Source organism: Acipenser ruthenus, chromosome 58, assembly GCF_902713425.1.
Source record: "Acipenser ruthenus chromosome 58, fAciRut3.2 maternal haplotype, whole genome shotgun sequence".
NCBI lineage: Eukaryota > Metazoa > Chordata > Actinopteri > Acipenseriformes > Acipenseridae > Acipenser > Acipenser ruthenus.
Genome location: NC_081246.1, coordinates 3,387,325 through 3,407,165, shown reverse-complemented (window position 1 = coordinate 3,407,165; position 19,841 = coordinate 3,387,325). Strand labels below are relative to the sequence as shown.

General features: G+C 39.0%; 3 protein-coding genes across 4 annotated transcripts; all 3 read left to right on the top strand.

Moving 5' to 3' along the window:
• Nucleotides 1–3,005, top strand: LOC131724895 (zinc finger protein OZF-like). Its single transcript, XM_059017892.1, has 2 exons — nt 1–113; nt 309–3,005. The coding sequence occupies exons 1-2, from the start codon at nt 1–3 to the stop codon at nt 1,669–1,671; spliced, it is 1,476 nt and encodes a 491-aa protein (XP_058873875.1). The 3' UTR covers nt 1,672–3,005.
• Nucleotides 3,006–9,193: 6,188 nt separating this feature from the next.
• LOC131724921 (gastrula zinc finger protein XlCGF26.1-like) lies at nt 9,194–13,986 on the top strand. 2 transcript variants are annotated; one of them, XM_059017981.1, is made up of 2 exons: nt 9,194–9,589; nt 9,788–13,986. In XM_059017981.1, the coding sequence occupies exons 1-2, from the start codon at nt 9,253–9,255 to the stop codon at nt 11,308–11,310; spliced, it is 1,860 nt and encodes a 619-aa protein (XP_058873964.1). In that variant the 5' UTR covers nt 9,194–9,252; the 3' UTR covers nt 11,311–13,986. The 2 variants fall into 2 exon arrangements, with proteins under 2 accessions (XP_058873964.1, XP_058873963.1); XM_059017980.1 differs by having other exon boundaries at nt 9,785–13,986.
• A 1,797-nt stretch (nt 13,987–15,783) lies between these two features.
• On the top strand, nt 15,784–18,917 carry LOC131724894 (gastrula zinc finger protein XlCGF7.1-like). The gene is made up of 2 exons (XM_059017890.1): nt 15,784–15,799; nt 16,184–18,917. Exons 1-2 carry the CDS (start codon nt 15,784–15,786, stop codon nt 17,116–17,118), a joined length of 951 nt encoding a protein of 316 aa, XP_058873873.1. The 3' UTR covers nt 17,119–18,917.
• Nucleotides 18,918–19,841: the final 924 nt, after the last annotated feature.

The following is a 19,841-nucleotide window of genomic DNA, read 5'->3' as shown; positions in this document are numbered from 1 at the left end:
ATGGAATCTAGCCGCTGTGAAGATTATCCTCCTAAACATATCTGCATGAAACCCAATCAGCCTGTCTCTGAAGACACTGGTTCTAGTGTTGGAGAAGAGGGCACTGTGCTGGGGTCCATTCAGGGGAAACATCACCCCCCTCAGGAAAGAGCTGCAGATGGAAAGGAGGAAGGAGCGATGCCGTCCACGAGCAGCACAGCATGTGAGTAGAATGTCAAAAATACAGTTTATGTAAGAATTGCAATTGTTTTGTGAAGGATTAAGAGTTTATCATCTTTCTTACTTTTCAATGTTCTAATTGTTAACAGTGATGGCTGTGAGGTGAAGCCTTGCAGGAAAGTGGCTGTGATTCAATGCTGTGCAGTAACCTTGGCTTCTGTTTCCTGCGCTTCTAAAGCAGATCTAGGAAGACGCACCTCCACTCCAGCACCCCAGAGCAAAATCTCTTCTGATGGGAAACTGCAGCGTAAGCAGAAACACAGAGAGTCGACACCCCAAAATGAATATGTGAAGAAACTGAGAACTGACTCTGTTCAGAATCTTTCTGCACAAGATAGCCGACCACTTCCTGTGGGATATACAGCGACTCCACATCCCGACAGTTCTGCAACCCAGGGCAACTTCATTTCCCTACAAACTCCCCAGCAGATTCCTTCAGAGCAGATCTTGTATAACTGTACTGAATGTGGCACCAATTTCAGTGATCGGGGAAAGCTGAAAATACACCAGCGAGTTCACACAGGAGAGAAACCCAATCACTGTACGGAGTGTGGGAAGACATTCAGATTTGCAACTGGATTAAAACTACACCAGCTAACTCACACAGGAGAGAAACCATATGAGTGTCCAGACTGTGGGAGGAGTTTTAATCAGAAAGGAAGCCTTCAAAGACACCAGCAAATTCACAAGGGGGAGAAACCGTACGAGTGTCCTGACTGTGGGAGGAGTTTTAATCAGAAAGGTGACCTTCAAAGACACCAGCGAATTCACAAGGGAGAGAAACCGTTTCACTGTGCTGATTGTGGGAAGAGTTTTAATCAGAAAGGTGATCTTCAAAAACACCAGCGAATTCACACGGGAGAGAAACCATTTCACTGTGCTGATTGTGGGAAGACATTCAGACTTACAACTGGATTAAAACTACACCAACGTATTCACACAAGAGTGAAAACATACGAGTGTCCTGACTGTGGGAAGAGTTTTATTGAGAAAAGTAACGTTCAAGCACACCAGCGAATTCACACGGGAGAGAAACCGTTTCACTGTGCTGATTGTGGGAAGAGTTTTAATCAGAAATGTAACCTTCAAACACACCAGCGAATTCACAAGGGAGAGAAACCGTTTCAATGTGCTGATTGTGGGAAGAGTTTCAATCAGAAATGTGACCTTCAAAAACACCAGCGAACTCACACAGGAGAGAAACCGTATGAGTGTCCTGACTGTGGGAGGCGTTTTAATCATAAAAGTAACCTTCAAACACACCAGCGAACTCACACCGGAGAGAAACCGTATGAGTGTCCTGACTGTGGGAGGCGTTTTACTCAGAAATCTAACCTTCAATCACACCAGCTAACTCACAGTACAGATAAACCATTTCACTGTGCTGATTGTGGGAAAGGTTTTAATCAGAAATGTGACCTTCAACAACACCAGCTAACTCACACAGGATAGAAACCGATAGCTTTGAAAATCCATTTACAAACATTAATACTGAAACTAAATGAAAAAGACATTTCAGTGAAAAACGAGGTGTAGTGGAGTCTGTTGAGGTCCCTCTAGGAGTAAGATTTGACAGCAGAAGAAACCGGGATACAGGCACATGATCACGATCCTGTAACTGACAAGTGTATTTATATTCCATTGTTAGAATCTTTTAAGTTTATATTTAGGAGTCCAGACATTTGTAATCCTATTGTACAACCCTGTGAACAAAACGCGGTTTATAAAGATTTTTGGTGAAAAGTGGAAATCATCCACTTTTCTCTCGGCATAGAAATGCATTCCAAATACAACTTTACTAGGATGACTTTGAAACTGCAAACCCATTAGGATCCAAGCAAGGGATACATCAAATTGGAAGCTTATATTTTATTCTTAGAAATCTTTCACCAAAGGTAGATTCAGCGCTAATGAATATTCACCTTGTTTCACTGTTCCACACAGAAGATATTAAAAAGTAAGGATTTAATGCTATACCACAACCTCACGTTGATGATTAAAAACATTTTGAAAGTACTGGAATTAAATTTCCTTTTTCTGAAGAACCAATTGATGGTACAGTTGCTCAGGTCACAGGAGATACCTTAGGGGTGCACACACTTCTGGGGTTCAGGGAATCTTTCAGTTCAGTTTTTTTCTGTCGACTCTGCTTGATTGATAAGAATGCGTCTCAGTCAGTATTCAGCGATGATGATTCTAACATCATATTACGTGACAGAGTTTTGCATGAACAGCATTGCAATGATCTGTTAGCAGACCCTACATGACCCTCCTCCTTTGGAATGAAGCGATATTGTTTGCTGAATGACTTACAGTTTCTTTCTCATTTCTGATCATTTTGCTTTTGATATTATGCGCGATGTCCTCGAAGGCATCCCCCAGTATGAAATGAAGTTGCTTTTTGGCTCTCTCTCTGACAGTGTCATCTCCAAGCATGACATCATTAATAGAATTCACTCTTAGAATTATGGTTTCTTGGAGAGAAAGAATTGTCCAAGGATCAATCTAGAGCAGTCTGGCAATGGGATAGAGCTCAATGCTATGCGGGCAGCAGTGTGGAGTAGCGGTTAGGGCTCTGGACTCTTGACCGGAGGGTCGTGGGTTCAATCCCAGGTGGGGGGACACTGCTGCTGTACCCTTGAGCAAGGTACTTTACCTAGATTGCTCCAGTAAAAACCAAACTGTATAAATGGGGAATTGTATGTAAAAATAACGTGATATCTTGTAACAATTGTAAGTCGCCCTGGATAAGGGAGTCTGCTAAGAAATAAATAATAATATTCAAACATTCTGCTTAATTAAAAATATTCCCGTAATATTTGGAGACATTGTAATCAAAAATCGGAGCTTGCTTCTGATGTTGTTAAATATTTTCAATATTGTTTTTTCACCAGTGATTACTGAGGGTATGACACTGTATCTCAAGCACCTAATTGCAGAACATCATAAGCTGTTCAGAGAGCTATACCCATAATGCAATTCGATTCCAAAGCACCATTTCATGATCCGTTATCCCAGATGCATCAGAGAAATAGGTCCATTATTGCATTTCTGGGCAATGAGATTTCAGGCAAAGCACAAGTTTATTAAAAACAGGGTTTTAAAGACTATTGAATGTTAAATTTCACCCCCCTGCCAAATTTGTCCCCACCCCTGAGTCATGTGACATATTAGCGTACGAGTCACGTGACGATCAGATTTCGTGATGCAGAAATGATAGGGTAAAACATCGGCATTTTACTTACTGAAAGTTACGTTTGCTTTTTTATTGGCTTTTATTCGTATTATATTTATTTTTTTATATGTATCAATGTTTTTTGTATCATAAATGGTTGTGTATTTTATTTGATTGCTGTTCACGTGATTACATAAGAGCTTTTACAGTAAATATAAAATACATTAAGTCTAGTTTAATTACATATATATATATATATATATATATATATATATATATATATATATATATATATATATATATATATATATATGCTAATAAGTAAATAATAATAATAATAATAATAATAATAATAATAAAGTTGAACAGCTGGCAAACGTTATATTACAATTGTAACTTTTCAAATAAAAAAATGTTTATAACAAACAATAAGTTTGAAGTATAGTCTGGTAATAATTTCTACACATTTGTGGGTAGTCATGTTGATGTTTATAGTCTTGCTGTACTTATGGATCACAATCAGGGAGTTGTCATGATTACACATACAGTTGCCGACAAAATTATTGACACCCTTAACTAAAGATCATTCAAGACGCTTTTTATTTTTTTAATTGTTGTGAAATGTGGTAAGGTCGCGTAAAAGCCTTTTGTGTTTAGATGACTTTGTATAGTTATTTCATACACTGCTATACCAGATGTTTCTTTAAATCCTTGGCTGTTAATGGTGGATTTTTGCGAGCTGCTCGAACAGTTCTTTATGCTATAGTCGTACTTTTCCTGGGACGTCCATTCCTTTCCATGCTTTCAGTTGAATTAGTCTTCAAATACTTCCTGATTATTGTGGATTTTTGTATTACAATTTTTTTCCCCTCAACTCTCTTTATCGATTCCCCTGCTGCTGTAGTAGTTACTGTAACAAGTGCTTTTCTCACATCTGGATCCAACTCCTTTGTTTTACCATGCTGTGCTGAGTGCACAAACTATTTTGCTTCAGTTTCTGTGCGTGTTTTACAACTAATGTTTTTTTTTTATATAATATTGCTAAATTGATAAGTAGTGGTTTCTAATTGATTAATAGTGACTAACTCAATTAAGACTAACCTTAACTTACACAGACTTTAATTGAAAATGTGCCAATAAGTTTGTGATTAACAAATATTGTTATTTACACCAATATGATTAATATAGGTTATACAGTAGCTTCAGTGTATATTGTGAGAAACATTTAGGGAATGTCAAAAATTAAAGGAATGAACAGGTCAAAAGATTTAATCTTTAGCATTATTCATGCATGGTCTTGCACTAAATCTGCAAACACATTTCTCTTAGTTTAACCATATAACTTGTCATTAAAAAATGAAGTAATACACCCTCATGGTATGTGTTGCCACTTCCTACAGTGTTTGTCAGATCATTGGCATCGTCCTGGAATGGAGCCTGTCATTCTCAAAGCAGGTCTGCAGATTGGTGGTTGTTCATTTGTTATCAGTAATACTGTATATGCATTTGTTAAATATGTATGAAGCCAAATTATATGATATGCTATAAAGTAAGAATGTTTCTTCCATAACTTCAAACACTCAAAAGTACAAATTTGGAACTAGAAGCAATATGATTGTTAACCACAACATATTGTCCCTGACTTTAGTGTGTATAATTCAGGCTCTTAACTAATGAAGCATACAGGATGTCAGATTTGTGTAAATGCTAGAGTAGAAGTCAATCTAGATCCGAGTTGTCCAGTCTTAGTCCTGGGGAACCCTTAACAGAGCACTGCAGGGCAAGCAGAAATCTGCACTCAATCATTTTAGTGGGTTGTGTATCAGGTGTAGTTGTCCAAACCAGAAAGACATTCACAAAAAAGGCACATGTTGAAAAATGTAGCAAACTTTTTTTTCTGTATTCTTCACAATAAAACAAGTACATGATCAGATTGCATATTTCCATTGTAACGTGCGATCCAGGACTTAATGCGTAAGCATTAGTGGAAAAAAAAACACTAGACTGCAGGTCAGCTTTGGTAAAAAGCCCCGTCACCACGTCAAGGTCCTTACCGATGGAGTGGGGCGTTAGGAGCAGGTTTAACAGAACTTTAAAATGCCTTCTCACATAACCCACAAAAAAAGAAGGACTTTAAAGAAGCTGCCTGTCGAAAAATGACATCACCAATTTATAGTGACGTGTGTTATCAGTAAATCATACGGACATTTCATGCTCTCAACTTCTATAATATGTAATTGTCTAATATCAGTTAATAGGAATGGAAATCGAATTTGAAATTGAAGCATTAATGTCTGAAACATGTACACGTAAAATGTGAAGTTGTTTATCACTTCAGAATTACATATACAGTACTTTTATATCATGTTACACCCACCTTATTTGGCACAATATCACTTCAATACAGTGAATCAGCCCCTCCCCAGCTGGTTCAATATAACTACATTAAACAAGGTGGGTGTTAGAACTGACATCCAATTTACTTTTGATATCTCTGCCCTGGAAATACTCAAGTCAGGCAGTAATTCAGTAGTTCAGAAACTAAGACTACCATACCAATCAAAAATTAAAATTAAATATATATATATATATATATATATATATATATATATATATATATATATATATATAATTACACACACACACGTTTATCATTTATTTAGATGTACATCTTCAAAAATACAGGGCGGCTTCAATAACTTATAATGTATTAATATTAATTTTCAATATTTCTCTATTTTTTTTTACCTTTCAAAACGAATGTACTGGCTTTCTTTCTGATACCCCTCTTCTCCTCTTTGGTGGCTTGTTCAGGATACTCACCTGTGCTGAGGTAGCGATATACCGCTCTCAAGTGATCCATATCGATTGATAAATGTAGTTTTCTGAGGGGGAAAAAAACACAGTATTACAAATTTGTCCTGTAAAAAGAGAAATTATTTGATTACAATTGTACGACGGCGCCAACGAACTCCAACTGTCAGTGTCAAGATCTGTGGAGCAAAAGCAGTGACGCGCATAGCAACAGAACGCTGACATGTCACATGACTCAGGGGGGGACAAATTTGGCACGAGACCGTCAGCTTCCATCCGGGTGTTTCCAGCAGGAGGCGCCAATCCGCTAACGTGACGTCACGACGCGCTCGTCTCCATGGGAGCAGGGAGGAAGCGGAAGTGTGTGCGGGTTTGTTTACATTGTGTGTGTGGGGCTGCGTGGGGTTGTTGAGCTGCAGCAGCAGAGAAACTTGCTAAATAAGTCAAGTGCTGACTGAATAACAAAGAGAGGCTCCCAATATTATTCATAATAAAAGCGTGAATACAGAAAGGATATCAGTCTCAAGCTAACAGTCAGTGAAGATGGACGTCAGTGTCTCCGTGTCGTTCTTTCAAGACGAGCTCGCCTCTACCATCGAGCACGCAGTGAAAGCGGCTGTAGACACCGTCTTGTGCCAAATCACAAAAGTTGTCGGCGGCAAATTCACTGAATTCCAAATGGAAATGGCTGGAAAGGAGAAAGAGAATGAAAGTCTGAAGCTGAGATTGGAAATATCAGAGAGCGAGTTGAAAGCAGTGCGGGAATGCATGAACGCTGCAGATGCAGACATTAAACAACCTCTCAGAAACATGAACCCCGACTGCAATGAACAAGACTTTCAGAGGAACGAGAACCAGGGATTATTCATCAGAGTTGAAGGTGAGTTTAATAATGTTGTGGTTCTTGTATGCCTTCCAGTTATTAAAAAAAAATACAATTAAATACAGCACTACTGTAATGATTGTGTTTCCTTGAAGAAGGCTCCGTTCACAATGTTGCATATATAATATCCATGATGTGTTATTTCATACAGTTATAATTAAAAACTAATAATAATAATAATAATAATGTAGAATGCCAAATGCCCCACGCGCTCTGCCTCCTGAGAGAGATGCGTCCCTTGTCCTACTACGTCAGAGGCTTATCCAAATGCGCAGCATGCCTGTTTACATTTTAGAAACTTTTTCATTTGGGCGGTTGGAAATTTAGAAAAAAAAAAGTTTGGGTAGAGGTGTTCACAATGCGGGAGGCTGAAGGAAATTCAAATGTGGATGTCTACAGTTGACTAGAACGGTTTCAGTCCCTAGTGTTTGTTTCCTTCTGTAGGAGGAAATCTACAAAGAGGTTTGGAAAAAAAAAAAAAACACTGTTTTTGCTTTTATTTTATATATATATGTATATATATATATATATATATAAAATTCATTAACAACAAAAGAAACTTATCACTATTATAACACATTCAATTTAAATCACGGGAAGTAATGTTAAAACTTTACAATGCATTAGTAAGACCTCACCTAGAATATTGTGTTCAGTTCTGGTCACCTCGTTACAAAAAGGATATTGCTGCTCTAGAAAGAGTGCAAAGAAGAGCAACCAGAGTTATCCCGAGTTTAAAAGGCATGTCGTATGCAGACAGGCTAAAAGAATTGAATCTATTCAGTCTTGAACAAAGAAGACTACACAGCGATCTGATTCAAGCATTCAAAATCCTAAAAGGTATAGACAGTGTCGACCCAGGGGACTTCTTTGACCTGAAAAAAGAAACAAGGTCCAGGGGTCACAAATGGAGATTAGATAAAGGGGCATTCAGAACAGAAAATAGGAGGCACTTTTTTACACAGAGAATTATGAGGGTCTGGAACCATCTCCCCAGTAATGTTGTTGAAGCTGACACCCTGGGATCCTTCAAGAAGCTGCTTGATGAGATTCTGGGGATCAATAAGCTACTAACAACCAAACGAGCAAGATGGGCTGAATGGCCTCCTCTCATTTGGAAACTTTCTTATGTTCTTATTTTCGAAAAAAATAAGGTATATAAATGATAGACATTGACAACATGTTTTTTTGTTTCTTTTTAATCACTCGATCATTCATCCATGACCACGACACTCTTGAGTGACTGTGAATGAAGCAGATGCACTTAATCACCTAATTAGTGAGACAGTTGATTGGACGCTGGATATGGAGCGATTTCAGCTGTTGAATTGCAAGCTTGAGTAAAAGCAATTAAGAAAATCACAGAAAAAAACAATATGCCACGTCTGTCAAGAGAGCAGCGCCTTCGTGCGATCGGCATGTTGGAGGCTGGACTAGGGCAGCGTGCTGTGGCTCGTCGTCTTGGGTGCTCACACTGCCAGCGATTTCAAACCTGGCGAGACGGTATAACCAGACACACTCTGTCAATGACAGCGCCACCAACTGGGAGAGCAAGAGTCACAACACTGCCCGAGATCGACAGATCATTTTGCAGCATCTTCATGATGTCAATTGTTAATCAGCACAATAAAAAGTCACTGCAGGGTTTGTCGTTTTTCAATCACATCTAGTGAGTTTTATCCAAAATATAAGTGATACGTTTCTTTTGATGCTCAGTGTGTGTGTTTGTGTGTTTATCATGTAAGAGATAACACACGCCAGGGTGTGGGTTGTGTTGTATTTAACATACGGCTGTTAATTTTTGTCATCAATAATTTCTCTCAATCAGCATTTTTATTTTTTAATCCAAACCATATTTTCAATTCACAGGCCAAATTCTGATCTATATTATCCAGGTAACTGACGGGACTCGTTTAAAACTGGATCTGAACACAACTCTTTGTGGCATAAATATCTATGATGTGTTATTTCATACAGTTATAAACTCCACGGAATTACATGATTGTATTTATTTGTACAGTGAGAGTTAAAAGCATGTATCATTTTGTTTCACGCAGATTCTGGAGAGAGACGTGCTTTCAGTGAAGCAGAGAATGGGCCAGTGATAGAAGCTGTTTACACACAAGAGGAAATCTGTGATCAGGAGTGGTGTGGAAGAATAATGGAGATTACAGACCTGACAATTGTAGAAAGTAAAGAGATCCCTGAACTTGAACCTGTCCACATTAAAGAGGAGGCCGTAGAGCTGGAGTGTGTTCACATCACAGAGGAAGTTAGTGAAGAAAATAAAGTCGATACACTGGAGGAGAATATAGTTAAGATGGAATCTAGCCATTGTGAAGATTATCCTCCTGAACAGATCTGCATGAAACCCAATCAGCTTGTCTCTGAAGACACTGGTTCTGGTATTGGAGAAGAGAGCACTGTGCTGGGGTCCATTCAGAGGAAACATCACCCCCCTCAGGAAGGAGCGATGCCGTCCACGAGCAGCACAGCCTGTGAGTAGAATGTCAAAAATACAGTTTATATAAGAATTGCAATTGTTTTGTGAAGGATTAAGAGTTTATCATCTTTCTTGCTTTTCAATGTTCTAATTGTTAACAGTGATGGCTGTGAGGTGAAGCCTTGCAGGAAAGTGGCTGTGATTCAATGCTGTGCAGTAACCTTGGCTTCTGTTTCCTGCACTTCTAAAGCAGATCTAGGAAGACGCACCTCCACTCCAGCACCCCGGAGCAAAATCTCTACTGATGGGAAACTGCAGCGTAAGCAGAAACACAGAGAGTCAACACCCCGAGATGAATATGTGAAGAAACTGAGAACTCGTTCGGTTCAGAATCTTTCTGCACAAGATAGCCGACCACTTCCTGTGGGATTTACAGCGACTCCACATCCCGACAGTTCTGCAACCCAGGGCAACTTCATTTCCCTACAAACTCCCCAGCAGATTCCTTCAGAGCAGATCTTGTATCACTGTACTGAATGTGGCACCAATTTCAGTGACCGGGAAAAGCTGAAAATACACCAGCGAATTCACACGGGAGAGAAACCGTTTCACTGTGCTGATTGTGGGAGGAGTTTTAATCAGAAAGGAAACCTTCAATCACACCAGCTAACTCACACAGGAGAGAAACCGTACGAGTGTCCTGACTGTGGCAAGAGTTTTAATCATAAATGTAACCTTCAAAAACACCAGCTAACTCACACAGGAGAGAAACCATTTGTGTGTTCTAACTGTGGGAGGTGTTTTAATCAGAAATGTAACCTTAAAAATCACCAGCGAATTCACAGAGGAGAGAAACCGTTTCACTGTGCTGATTGTGGGAGGAGTTTTAATCAGAAAGGTGACCTTCAAAAACACCAGCGAATTCACACAGGAGAGAAACCGTATGAGTGTCCTGACTGTGGGAGGCGTTTTCATCAGAAAGGAACCCTTCAATCACACCAGCTAACTCACTGTACAGATAAACTATTTCTTTGTGCTGATTGTGGGAGGAGTTTCAGTCAGAAACAAGGACTTCAAAGACACCAGCTAACTCACAGTACAAATAAACCATTTCACTGTGCTGATTGTGGGAAAGGTTTTAATCTTAAAACTTTACTTCAAGCACACCAGCGAATTCACACGGGAGAGAAACCATTTCACTGTGCTGATTGTGGGAGGAGTTTTAATCAGAAAGGAAACCTTCAATCACACCAGCTAACTCACACAGGAGAGAAACCGTACGAGTGTCCTGACTGTGGGAGGCGTTTTCATCAGAAATGTAACCTTAAAAAACACCAGCGAATTCACAGAGGAGAGAAACCGTTTCACTGTGCTGATTGTGGGAAGAGTTTTAATCATAAATGTAACCTTCAAAAACACCAGCTAACTCACACAGGAGAGAAACCATTTTTGTGTTCTGACTGTGGGAGGTGTTTTAGTCAGAAATGTAACCTTAAAAAACACCAGCGAATTCACAGAGGAGAGAAACCGTTTCACTGTGCTGATTGTGGGAGGAGTTTTAATCAGAAAGGTGACCTTCAAAAACACCAGCGAATTCACACAGGAGAGAAACCGTATGAGTGTCCTGACTGTGGGAGGCGTTTTAATCAGAAATCTAACCTTCAATCACACCAGCTATCTCACAGTACAGATAAACCGTTTCACTGTGCTGATTGTGGGAAAGGTTTTAATCAGAAATGTGACCTTCAACAACACCAGCTAACTCACACAGGATAGAAACCGATAGCTTTGAAAATCCATTTACAAACATTAATACTGAAGCTAAATGGAAAAGACATTTCAGTGAAAAATGAGGTGTAGTGGAGTCTGTTGAGGTCCCTCTAGGAGTAAGATTTGACAGCAGAAGAAACCGGGATACAGGCACATATGATCACGATCCTGTAACTGACAAGTGTATTTATATTCCATTGTTAGAATCTTTAAAGTTTATATTTTGGAGTCCAGACATTTGTAATCCTATTGTACAACCCTGTGAACAAAACGCGGTTTATAAAGATTTTTGGTGACGGCAGCTGCTATTGAAATCATCCACTTTTCTCTCGGCATAGAAATGCATTTCAAATACAACTTTACTAGGATGACTTTGAAACTGCAAACCCATTAGGATCCAAGCAAGGGATACATCAAATTGGAAGCTTATATTTTCTTCTTAGAAATCTTTCACCAAAGGTAAATTCAGCACTAATGAATATTCACCTTGTTTCACTGTTCCACACAGAAGATATTAAAGATAGTATGGGTTTAATGCTACACTACAACCTCACGTTGATGATTAAAAACATTTTGTAAGTACTGGAATTAAAGTTACTTTGTCTGAATAACCAATTGATGGTACAGTTGCTCAGTTCACAGGAGATACCTTAGGGGTGCACACACTTCTGGGGTTCAGGGAATCTTTCAGTTCAGTTTTTTTTCTGTCGACTCTGCTTGATTGATAAGAATGCGTCTCAGTCAGTATTCAGCGACGATGATTCTAACATCATATTACATGACAGAGTTTTGCATGAACAGCATTGCAATGATCTGTTAGCAGACCCTACATGACCCTCCTCCTTTGGAATGAAGCGATATTGTTTGCTGAATGACTTACAGTTTCTTTCTCATTTCTGATCACTTTGCTTTTGATATTATGCGCGATGTCCTCGAAGGCGTCCCCCAGTATGAAATGAAGTTGCTTTTTGGCTCTCTCTCTGACAGTGTCATCTCCAAGCATGACATCATTAATAGAATTCACTCTTAGAATTATGGTTTGTTGGAGAGAAAGAGTTGTCCAACGTTCAATCTAGAGCAGTCTGGCAATGGGATGGAGCTCAATGCGATGCGGGCAGCAGTGTGGAGTAGCGGTTAGGGCTCTGGACTCTTGACCGGAGGGTCGTGGGTTCAGTCCCAGGTGGGGGGACACTGCTGCTGTACCCTTGAGCAAGGTACTTTACATAGATTGCCCCAGTAAAAACCCAACTGTATAAATGGGTAATTGAATGTAAAAATAAGGTGATATCTTGTAACAATTGTAAGTCACCTTGGTTAAGGGCGTCTGCTAAGAAATATATAATAATATTCAAACATTCTGCTTAATTAAAAATATTCCTCTAATATTTGGAGACATTGTAAATGAGGGAAACAAAAATCTGAGCTTGCTTCTGATGTTATTAAATATCTTCAATATTGTTTTTTCACCAGTGATTACTGAGGGTATGACAGTGTATCTCAAGCACCTAATTGCAGAACATCATAAGCTTTTCAGAGAGCTATACCCACAATGCAATTCGATTCCAAAGCACCATTTCATGATCCATTATCCCAGATGCATCAGAAAAATAGATCCATTATTGCATTTCTGGGCAATGAGATTTGAGGCAAAGCACAAGTTTATTAAAAACAGTGTCAAGAATTTCAAAACTATTACCAAATCACTGGCCCAAAAACACCAAATAGCTACAGCATATTGTATAAAAATAGAAGACGAAATGCCGGTATTTAGTAAAATAACTGGAATTGTTCGAGAAGCTGAACAATATTTTTTAGTGGCATCTGAATTTGAAACCGTTTGTTTTGTAGAACATCTTCATTCATTTCATGCGACAGGAACTTGGAAAAACGTTCCATTTGATCTTCAGACTTCATATGGCTTTGAAGAACCTGATTTGCATGCGGTTCCAGTGAGTTATTTAATGTACATGCCAACCACAACATTGTATTTTGATTTGAAGTTCTATAGTTTGGGAATTGAAATAAGTATCGTGGCACTTTGAGGGCTGGTTATGCAATGGGAATTTCTATAAATATGGAGATATAAAGGAAGATGTAAATATCACTCCTTCCACAGAAGGTGCAGGTTTGTCACTGCTTCCATTGAATTGAGGAGATTTAGAAATCGCAGCTAAAAGTGTGTTCACAAAGAACGTTTAAAATATGAGATCCCAAGGCAACCAAACCACTCACCGTGGACACAAACTTCTAGCTGTGATGTCAAAATCTCCTGAGTTAAAGTGAAACAGTAACAAAATGTCATATTCTGGAGTTAAATGCATTTGTGTGAATTACAAGTTGGGCTACAGAAATAATACAAAATAACCCAGGATGGCAGTGAGGACATTTTGATTTGGAAAATGATATTCAAGTGTACTTTTTATTTCCTTTACCAGCAGTTGTTCTTATGGATGAACACTGTTGTCTAAAAGTATAAATGGGTAATTGTATGTAAAAATAAATAATGTGATATCTGTATAATGTGAAATAATGTATAATGTGATATCTTGTAACAATTGTAAGTCGCACTGGATAATTGCCTGCTAAGAAAATAAATAAATAATAATAATAATAATAATAATATAAACTGTACTTGGTGTCCAAAAGGTGTATTTTGTGAAATAAATGCTTTGATTTAAGAGAGTCATGTGTCTGGATCCCTTTTTAGAATTGGTATGAAGTGCATTTAATTACTGCTTTGTCTTACAAGTATTCCTGTAGCATAGTATTTAATCTATGAAGCTGAATATTTATGAGTGAGTTAAAATTACTAAATAGCAGTGTGACATTTACACTTACACCACAATATAGTTAAACTTACACTGAATGAGATGACATTTAAACTCCTACAGTGTTGAAAACTTTACTCTCTAGCAGGGTTAATTTCTTAACACTTTCCAAAGTGTTCATTTAACACGGAAATCGAGGGAGCCATATGTTCACTACAAAAGTGTCAGAGTTAATTATGGGTTAATCCGGCCTTGATTGAAGGTATATTTTAGGAACAGCTTGTGGCACTGGCAAGATACAATTAAATAAATAAATAAATACACAGCCATGGTCCAGGACGTTAAACAGAATATCAATTATTAAACACATAATCAGAAAACAAGTGATTCACACGATTGATTGTATAATAAAATCACTCTGCTGTGAACTTGCTCAGCACATCGCTACAGTTCTGTACTTATAAGCAATGTGAGTACAAAATAACAAAACCGGGAAGATAATGTTACTGTTTCTGACCGGGACAAAAACATGAAGTCTGAAAACTGGCAAGCCCGGCTTTACCGGGGCGTCTGGTCACCCTGGTCAAGGAATCCATTGCCGTCAGCTTCCATCCGGGTGTTTCCAGCAGGAGGCGCCAATCCGCTAACGTGACGTCACGACGTGCTCGTCTCCATGGGAGCAGGGAGGAAGCGGAAGTGTGTGCGGGTTTGTTTACATTGTGTGTGTGGGACTGTGTGGGGTTGTTGAGCTGCAGCAGCAGAGAAACTTGCTAAATAAGTCAAGTGCTGACTGAATAACAAAGAGAGGCGCCCAATATTATTCATAATAAAAGCGTGAATACAGAAAGGATATCAGTCTCAAGCTAACAGTCAGTGAAGATGGACGTCAGTGTCTCCGTGTCGTTCTTTCAAGACGAGCTCGCCTCTACCATCGAGCACGCAGTGAAAGCGGCTGTAGACACCGTCTTGTGCCAAATCACAAAAGTTGTCGGCGGCAAATTCACTGAATTCCGAATGGAAATGGCTGGAAAGGAGAAAGAGAATGAAAGTCTGAAGCTGAGATTGGAAATATCAGAGAGCGAGCTGAAAGCAGTGCGGGAATGCATGAACGCTGCAGATGCAGACATTAAACAACCTCTCAGAAACATGAACCCCGACTGCAATGAACAAGACTTTCAGAGGAACGAGAACCAGGGATTATTCATCAGAGTTCAAGGTGAGATTAATAATGTTATGGTTCTTGTATGCCTTCCAGTCATTAAAAAAATACAATTAAATACAGCACTACTGTAATGATTGTGTTTCCTTGAAGAAGGCACCGTTCACAATGTTGCATATATAATATCCATGATGCATTATTTCATACAGTTATAAATTCCACATAATTACATGATTGTATTTATTTGTAAAGTGAGAGTTAAAAGCATGTATAATTTTTTTTCACGCAGATTCTGGAGAGAGACGTGCTTTCAGTGAAGCAGAGGAGCAGCCAGTGATGGAAGCTGTTTACACAAATGAGGAAATCTGTGATCAGGAGTGGTGTGGAAGAATAATGGAGATTACAGACCTGACAATTGTAGAAAGTAAAGAGATCCCTGAACTTGAACCTGTCCACATTAAAGAGGAGGCCGTAGAGCTGGAGTGTGATCACATCACAGAGGAAGTTAGTAAAGAAAATAAAGTCAATACACTGGAGGAGAATATAGTTAAGATGGAATCTAGCTGCTGTGAGGATTATCCTCCTGAACAGATCTGCATGAAACCCAATCAGCCTGTCTCTGAAGACACTGGTTCTAGTGTTGGAGAAGAGGGCACTGTGCTGGGGTCCATTCAGAGGAAACATCACCCCCCTCAGGAAAGAGCTGCAGATGGAAAGGAGGAAGGAGCGATGCCGTCCACGAGCAGCACAGCCTGTGAGTAGAATGTCAAAAATACAGTTTATATAAGAATTGCAATTGTTTTGTGAAGGATTAAGAGTTTAGCATTTTTCTTGCTTTTCAATGTTCTGCTTGTTAACAGTGATGGCTGTGAGGTGAAGCCTTGCAGGAAAGTGGCTGTGATTCAATGCTGTGCAGTAACCTTGGCTTCTGTTTCCTACGCTTCTAAAGCAGATCTAGGAAGACGCACCTCCACTCCAGCACCCCAGAGCAAAATCTCTACTGATGGGAAACTGCAGCGTAACCAGAAACACAGAGAGTCAACACCCCAAGATGAATATGTGAAGAAACTGAGAACTCGCTCGGTTCAGAATCTTTCTGCACAAGATAGCCGACCACTTCCTGTGGGATATACAGCGACTCCACATCCTGACAGTTCTGCAACCCAGGGCAACTTCATTTCCCTACAAACTCCCCAGCAGATTCCTTCAGAGCAGATCTTGTATAACTGTACTGAATGTGGCACCAATTTGAGTGATCTGGGAAAGCTGAAAATACACCAGAGAAGTCACACAGCAGAGAAACCCTATCACTGTACAGAGTGTGGGAAGACATTCAGAGGTGCAACTGGATTAAAACTACACCAGCGAATTCACACGGGAGAGAAACCATATGAGTGTCCTGACTGTGGGAGGAGTTTTAATCAGAAATGTAACCTGAGAACACACCAGCAAATTCACACAGGGGAGAAACCATACAAGTGTCCTGACTGTGGGAGGAGTTTTAATCAGAAAGGTGACCTTCAAAGACACCAGCTAACTCACAGTAGAAATAAACCGTTTCACTGTGCTGATTGTGGGAAATGTTTTAATCGTGAATATAGACTTCAAGCACACCAGCGAATTCACACGGGAGAGAAACTGTTTCACTGTGCAGATTGTGGGAGGAGTTTTAATCGGAAAGGTGACCTTCAAAGACACCAGCTAACTCACAGTAGAAATAAACCGTTTCACTGTGCTGATTGTGGGAAAGGTTTTAATCGTAAATACAGACTTCAAGCACACCAGCAAATTCACACGGGAGTGAAACCGTATGAGTATTTTGAGTGTGGGAGGAGTTTTAATCAGAAAGGTAACCTTCAAGAACACCAGCTAACTTTCACAGGATAGAAACCGTATGAGTGTCCTGACTGTGGGAGGCGTTTTAATCAGAAAGGTAACCTTCAAAATCACCAGTGAATTCACACAGGAGAGAAACCGTATGTGTGTCCAGTACGTAAGAAGAGTTTCAGTTGAAGACACAGCCTCAGAACACACCACATAACCCACACGGGAGAGAAACCTTTTGAGTGTAGTGAGTGTGGGAAGAGATTTGTAGAGTCAAAAAAACTAAAGAAACACAGTCTAGTTCACAGAGAATCAGTCAGTCAGGACACTTAAAAACAAAACAAAAACAATTCAGTTTACTCAATGAAAGCATCTCAATCACACCAGAATACCAAAGCAGACCCTGCGTCTCTCTCGTCGGTTTCAAATGCAGGCAACTGTGAAAATAAACTAATTCAACTCAAAAAATCCCAAGCCTGCTGTGTATGCAAATGATTGTAGCCCTGTTTCCTACATCAGTGCTTCTGAAACTGGGAGGCACAGAATGTATCCTGGGGGGGGGTGAGGAAGCTCATGCAAACATGTGTAGAAATGACCGCGCACATCTTAACATGTATATATATTAAAACAAATGCTACTGCTGACACCTCCTGCCACACGAAGTACTGCAGACGAGAGGAAGGATCCCAGGGTGTCAGCTTCAACAACATCACTGGGAGTGGCTTCCAGACCCTCACAATTCTCTGTGTAAAAAAAAAGCGCCTCCTACTTTCTTCTCAATTGAAGGGTTCATATTTCCAGTGGCAGATGTTAGAACATTAGTAGCTATACCATACCCCTGCAGTTTTGCAATTACAGACGCACACATTTCCTGGGCGAGATCCTTCGTCACGTAGCAGCTTTGTGAAGTTCACGGTGATTCTGAAGAAAAATCATTCAAGTCGCCTTGCTGGTCAGAGATACTTACATCTGTCATTGGCAATATGTCATTGAAAACTTGTGCATGAATTGCATTCAGATATAAAAGATGATGTAATGAGCTTAGTATCTTCTCATGACGCCATCAGATCTAAGATGGAGAAAAGCTTCGACAGCTTTGAAAATCCATTGAGAAACTTTAATACTCAAGCTAAATGGAAAAAAAAACATTTCAGTGAATAATGGGGTGTTTTTGTATTTTGATTTTAAGTTCTATAGTTTTAGAATTGAAATAAGTATTGTGGCATTTTGAGGGCTGGTTATGCAATGGGAGTTTCTATAAATATGGAAATATAAAGGAAGATGTAAATATCACTCCTTCCACAGAAGGTGCAGGTTTGTCACTGCTTCCATTGAATTGAGGAGATTTAGAAATCGCAGCCAAAAGAATGTCCAAAATATGAGATCCAAAGGCAACCAAACCATTCACCGTGGACATAAACTTTTGGCTGTGATGTCAAAATCTACCCAGTTAAAGTGAAACAGTAACAAAATGTCATGTTCTGGAGTTAAATGCATTTGTGTAAATTACAAGTTGGGCTACAGAAATAGTACAAAATAACCCAGGATGGCAGTGAGGACATTTTGATTTGTAAAATGATATTCAAGTGTACTTTTTATTTTTTCCTTTACCAGCAGTTATTCTTGTGGATGAACACTGTTGTCTAAAAGTATAAATGGGCAATTGTATGTAAAAATAAATAATGTGATATCTGTATAATGTGAAATAATGTATAATGTGATATCTTGTAACAATTGTAAGTCGCACTGGATAATTGCATCTGCTAAGAAAATAAATAATAATAATAATAATAATAATAATATAAACTGTACTTGGTGTCCAAAAGGTGTATTTTGTGAAATAAATGCTTTGTTTTAATAGAGTCATGTGTCTGGATCCCTTTTTAGAATTTGTATGAAGTGTATTTAATTAGTGCTTTGTCTTACAAGTATTCCTGTAGCATAGTATTTAATCTATGAAGCTGAATATTTCTGAGTGAGTTAAAATTACTAAATAGCAGTGTGACATTTACACTTAGTGTCCAAATTCTTCACTGAGAGAGTTTTTTCTTTACAGCACAATATAGTTAAACTTACACTGAATGAGATGACATTTAAACTCCTACAGTGTTGAAAACTTTACTCTCTAGCAGGGTTAATTTCTTAACACTTTCCAAAGTGTTCATTTAACACGGAAATCGAGGGAGCCATATGTTCACTACAAAAGTGTCAGAGTTAATTGTGGGTTAATCCGGCCTTCATTGGAGGTATATTTTAGGAACAGCTTGTGGCACTGGCAAGATACAATTAAATAAATAAATAAATCCATACCCATGGTCCAGGACGTTAAACAGAATATGAATTATTAAACACATAATCAGAAAACAAGTGATTCACATGATTGATTGTATAATAAAATTACTCTGCTGTGAACTTGCCCAGCACATCGCTACAGTTGTGTACTTATAAGCAATGTGAGTACAAAATAACAAAACCGGGAAGATAATGTTACTGTTTCTGACCGGGACAAAAACATGAAGTCTGAAAACTGGCAAGCCCGGCTTTACCGGGGCGTCTGGTCACCCTGGTCAAGGAATCCATTGCCGTTGTCATGGCAAATTTCGCCCCCCTGCCAAATTTGTCCCCCCCTGACATATTAGCGTACGAGTCACGTGACGATCAGATTTCGTGATGCAGAAATGATAGGGTAAAACATCAGCATTTTACTTACTGAAAGTTACGTTTGCTTTTTTATTGGCATTTATTCGTGTTATATTAATTTTTTTATATGTATCAATGTTTTTTGT

Coding starts and splice junctions, on each gene's coding strand:
- LOC131724895 (XM_059017892.1), top strand. CDS start 1: ATGGAATCTAGCCGCTGTGAAGATTATCCTCCTAAACATATCTGCATG. Junction 114..308: donor GAAGAGGGCACTGTGCTGGG/GTCCATTCAGGG, acceptor AATTGTTAACAG/TGATGGCTGTGAGGTGAAGC.
- LOC131724921 (XM_059017980.1), top strand. CDS start 9,253: ATGGAGATTACAGACCTGACAATTGTAGAAAGTAAAGAGATCCCTGAA. Junction 9,590..9,784: donor GTCCACGAGCAGCACAGCCT/GTGAGTAGAATG, acceptor GCACTTCTAAAG/CAGATCTAGGAAGACGCACC.